The following is a 5470-nucleotide window of genomic DNA, read 5'->3' on the forward strand; positions in this document are numbered from 1 at the left end:
TTTAAGATTTTTTTTTTTTTGTTTCTAGTTTTGACAATTGGATTATGACATTCTATTGTGTAGTTTTCCTCATGTTGCTTGTCCTTAAGGTTTGTTGAGCTTTTTGAGTCCATTGATTTATAGTTTTTTCATTAATTTCAGGAAAGTTTTGGCTATTACTATTTCAGATGTTTTTCCAGTCCTCCCTTTCCCCTGCTTCTCACCTTAGGGATCTCCAGTTGCATGTGTTAAAAGAAAAACTTAAGACAAATTAAACTTAACAGAGTTTAATTGAGCAAAAAATGATTTGCAAGTTGGGTAGCCCCAAAATGAAAATAGATTCAGAGCAACCTTGGTTCTGCCATGTGGTCAGAGAGGATTTATGGACAGAAAAAGGAAAGTGACAGAAAATGGGTGAGGTACAGAAACAGCTGGATTGGTTATAGCTCAGCATTTCCCTTTATTTGAACACAGTTTGAACAGAGGACTGCCTGTGATTGGCTGAAACTTGGTGATTAGTATAAGAGTAGGTTACAGTTAACTGTATAGCAAAGCCTTTAGGACAAACTTAAAATATGCAAGAGGCAGCGTTAGGCTCAACTGAACACATGTATATTAGGTTGGTTGAAGTTGTCTCACAGCTTACTCATGCTCTGTCATTTAAAGAAAATTCCTTTTTCTTCCTGTTTCATTTCAGACAGTTTCTGTTACTGTGCCTTCAAGTTGACTAACCTTTTTGTTAGCAATATCAAACTTGCCATTAATCCATTAGTGTATTTCTAAATCTCAGACATTGTAGTTTTTATCTATAGAAGCTTGATCTGGGTCTTTTAACATATTTTCTTTATTTTTACTACTTTTTGAATATATGGTATATAGTTATAATAACTTTTAATGCCCTCTATTCTAATATCTGTGTCAGTTCTGGGTTGATTCGATTGATTATTATTCTCATTTTACATTGTGTTTTTCTGCCTCTTTGCACGCCTGGTTATTGCTGATTGGATATCACATGTGTGTGTTTTTTTTTTTTTTTTTTTTTATAAACCATGTTTAGTGCTGGCAATTTTTGTATTCCTATAAATCTTCTTGAGCTTTGTTTTGGGATGTAGTTAAGTTACTTGGTAACAGTTTGGACTTTCTGATATTTACTTTTCTAATTTGTTAGGTAGATCTACAGAAGGGCTTATTCTAGGGCTAATTATTCTCCACTATTGAGGCAATATCCTTCTTAGTACTCTACCCAGAGCCTGTGAATTATGAGTTTTCGCAGTCTGTTTGGTGGGATCAGGCACTGTTCCTAACCATGCGTGAATAGTCTGTTCCTTCTCATTCTTTAGGCGTTGTTTCCCTGGCCCTGTGTAGTTTCCTTACATCCATGTGCTGCTGTGTATCCTACTAAATATTTCAGGGGTTTCAGCTGCTCTGTGCAGCTCTCTCCTATCTGATGCTGTATCCTATGAATCTAACTGTCTTGGTTTCTCTAGACCATTTCAGCTCATTTCACTCTAGACCATTTCAACTCATTTCAATCATGAAGTCTTCCTGGGTCACCCTTGGTTCTTCTAACCTGTTTTGGCCTGAAAAATCTCTAGGCAATAAACGAGCAATTTTAGGGCTCACTTACTTTGTTTCTTGTCTCTCACAGTTCACTCTGTTTTGTTGCCTGATGTTCAGTGAAACCACCGTTTCATATATTCTGTCTTTTGCCATTGTTGTTTCAGATGGGAGGGTAGATCTGATCTGGTTATTCTGTCTTCAGCAGTAGTGGAAACTTCCCGCAGGATTTTACTTACGGAGTTTGACAGGCTATTCTAAAGTTCATTTGTAAGAGAAAATTCACAATAGCTGAGTAAATTTTGAAGGAAGAACAATGAAGAGTGGATTGTCATTCCACATATCAAAACATGATAAAGCTATATAGTTCAAATAGTTTACTATTTGTGCAGGAATAGATGAATAGGTAAATGACCAAGCATAGAGAGTGTGTGTGTATACACAAACAAACATGAATTTATGGCAAAAGTGATGTTTCAAATCAGGAAGGGGTAGTATTAGGATAATTGATTATCCATTCAGAAACCAAAAATGGACTCTTAAAACTGTATTCATTAGAATATGGATTTAGCATCTTGTGACAAAAACTCAAAGTAATGGTTCAAGAAACGCAGAAGTTCATTTCGCATGGAAAAGTCTGAATCGTGTAGCTAAACGGGAACTCAGGTTCCTCTTGTTTTTTGCCTTTTCATCCATAAGGTATTTTCTTGTCTCTGTAGTCTAAAATGCCTCATATTCTGACCTGTGGAAAGGGGGAAGTTAGGTGAAGGGAAGGCATATTTTTCCTCTTGACAGCACAGTACAAAATTTTCTTGTATCTCTTCTGTTCCCAACCTCCAGGCATGTTGGAAAATAGTCTTTATTCAGGACAGTTCTGAATAGTTCAGTGCCTAGCTAAATGTCCTATTAACGTAGAAGAAGTGGAGAACAGATATTTAGGGATAAGTAGCAACCTAACCTTTGCCATACCTAACAAATTTCAAATGGATTACAGAAAAATATAAAAATGAAAAGCTGTAGGTACTAGACATATACATAGAGGAGTCTGTTTATGAACTATAGGTTACAAAAGTCTTTTCTAAACAAGTGGCAGAAAGCATAAGCTATACAGGATGATATTGATGGCTTTTTACTACATGGTAATTAAAAATGGCTATATGACAAAGTTAAGAGAAATCACAGAAAAGTAAATATAACATATGCAAATGAAAAATTGTATTCATGATATATAAATATACATGCAAGTAAAAACATTGATATTCATTATATCTAAATGAAAAAAGTAATATTCATGTTATATGTTTTTACCTGTAAATTGGTTAAAAACAAATACCCCAGTAGAAAAATGGACACAGCGTATGAATAATCCACAGAGAAATCCAAGTAGTTCATAAACATTAATGTACATTCTCTGTCTCATAATTTGAGAAATGCAAATTAAAATGATATCTTTTGTTTGTCTATAATACAAGTAACCATTGTTAGCCAAAGTATGGGGAACATGGTTACTGTCTTGCAGTGTTGGTGGAAATATAAATTTGTACAGTCTATTTGGAGGTCAGTTTGGCAGTATCACAATTAATGTTGCAAAATTTTCTGACTCAGTGGTTTCACTTCTAGGAATCTTGTAAAAAATAACATGTGAACTAAGTGATGTCTGGACAAGGATGTTTATTGTGTCATTGTAGCAACTAAAGATCATAAATTATATCAATGAGGGAATATTTAAAAAAATTATTATACATCCATGCCATTAATGTAGCTATTAAGAAGAATGAAGTGGTTCTGTGTAGATAAACATAAAATCTTCAGAATATATTAAGTGAAAAACAGTCACAGAATGGCATATGTAGAAAGAAACCATTAAGATAAGAAACCAAACCTGAAGTGTGTGTGTTCTTTCTTTTTGCAAGTTTATAGAAAAAGCCTTAGAAGGGTAGATACCACTCTGTATAGTGCTTACATTTAGAGAGGGATGTTGGGGAGATAGCGGTTTATCTCATATTCTCCAATGTGGCTGGAAATTTTTTTCATAGAGACTAAACTTATATTATGTATTGAACAAATCATGACTTATAAAAAATAATCTAATCTTTTGACTTTCATATGTTTTGCTAGGATTGGTCCAAAGGAAGATTTTTTCCATTGTTTGAAATGTAACTTATGCCTAGCTATGAATCTTCAAGGAAGACACAAGGTATATAATTTAGTTTGTATAATTTTTAAAGTATTATAGTGTTTTTGAAAACAAGCTTAAATTCTATTATATTTTGTAAGCATGCTAATTTTCATATATTTACAACTACAACTATATTGCTTTTTTGAAAAGCAGTATTAACAAGTAGATATTTAAAAATATATACCGCGGAATATCTGATTTACAACTCCATTTCTTCTCTATAGTGTAAGAACGTTCATATCACTTATTAGCATAATGTTGACAACTTCCATATTGGTTTATGGGTTCTTATCATTGGCACTGCTTTTAAGAATAACTTTAAAACAAGAGAAATACTGAGTGGTGTAACCTTATTAGCACCACATTCTAAGAAAATTCAGAAAATATTTTAATATTTTTTTTATAATTAAGTTATACATATTTTAAATCTGGACATAGGAATTATGTTACAATCCCAGGCCCTTTTTCATCATTTAAAAAAAATCCAATAAAGTATTACATTTATAGTACTGCTTCTACATACTATAAGAGTTTAGAGAATGTAGGATTGGTGTAAAATGAAGTATAAATGATAATTGTTCAAATAGAGGAAATTCCAGATAAGGGAGAACAGTGTAAGTAGCAACATTGTAGCTGCTGAGAAAGAGAGAGATAGACATAATTGGAAAGAGACTGTGTGAAATCATTTACTTAGCAGTATAGTAGGCTCAATAGAAGATGAGGGTAAGAAGTTATTGCAGAAATATATTATTAGCTAGAATTTGGCCTAAATAGTAAAGTGGTAAGGAAAATTGAGATGAATAATGAGCATATATGATCAGGTAATGGTATTAAGGAAAAAGAATGAGGCTTAGTAAAGATGACTGAAGATTTTCAGCCTCAGCTTAAGGTACTTGATTAGTAGATTGTAAATTTTTTGGAGATAAAAGATTGAGTTTGGTTTTTAAACTTGAGTTTGGGGTGATGGCAAGCTATGTTAGTGGAGTCAGTAGTATCTTATGGATTATATTTCTATGATGTTCTGGTTTCCGAAGCATGTGTAGTGTGTGTGTGAATGTACGCACACTAATTCATTGCATCTTTACCTCGGTATTTGCATTCAATCAACTCAAAGATGCTGTTGATGATCAGATATGTTGTGATTGTGGAGATGTTAAAATGTATGTGTGAAGTTCACTTTACAATCAAATGAAATATGTATTAGTTTTATAAATAAGAAACATAAGAGGAAAGAAGTGGTGACTAGTCCAAAATCTCAAGGGTTAGTAAATAGCAGAGCTAGGATTACAATCTAGTTTTTTAAACTTAGTATTAAGCTTATTATTTTGAGAGTTTTTCTCCCCACTATACTGTCAGCTTTCAAAAACTTGTATTTATTTTTTGTTATGGTTTTTGTTTTGTTGTTTTTCAGTAATCTTTTATTGTCTGTATTACTAAGTGGTCTTGCCATTTATTAAGTGCTTTCATTAAAAACCTGGGAGTCTTCCATGGCACTCTTTCCTCCCTCCATTTAATCAGACATTAAATCCTGTCAAATTAAGAACTCGGGCTCTGAAGTCAGCCTGCTGGAGCTCCAGTTTAATTCTGCCTCTTATTAATTATGTGTGACTTTGGAAGTTACTTAGCTTCTCAAGGCCTCCAGTGCTTTAACTGTACGATGGTATAGCAATCATAGCCTATTTCATCTAGGATTGTGAGATTTAATTGGTCTTTTTTTTTTTCCCCATTTATTTATTTTATTGCATTTTAGGTTTG

At 33.1% G+C, this 5470-nt stretch overlaps 1 protein-coding gene across 3 annotated transcripts in view; it reads left to right on the forward strand.

Moving 5' to 3' along the window:
- Window positions 1-5470, forward strand: part of RCHY1 (ring finger and CHY zinc finger domain containing 1) — a 39284-nt gene that overhangs the window by 17005 nt on the left and 16809 nt on the right. For all 3 annotated transcript variants that reach the window (XM_017514749.2, XM_017514753.2, XM_017514750.2), the window contains one exon: window positions 3655-3733. In XM_017514749.2, the coding sequence (XP_017370238.1) occupies window positions 3655-3733 (79 nt within the window). The remainder of the gene's footprint in view (window positions 1-3654; window positions 3734-5470) is intronic.

Source organism: Cebus imitator, unplaced genomic scaffold (genome assembly GCF_001604975.1).
Source record: "Cebus imitator isolate Cc_AM_T3 unplaced genomic scaffold, Cebus_imitator-1.0 Scaffold537, whole genome shotgun sequence".
In the NCBI taxonomy this organism is placed as follows: Eukaryota; Metazoa; Chordata; class Mammalia; order Primates; family Cebidae; genus Cebus; species Cebus imitator.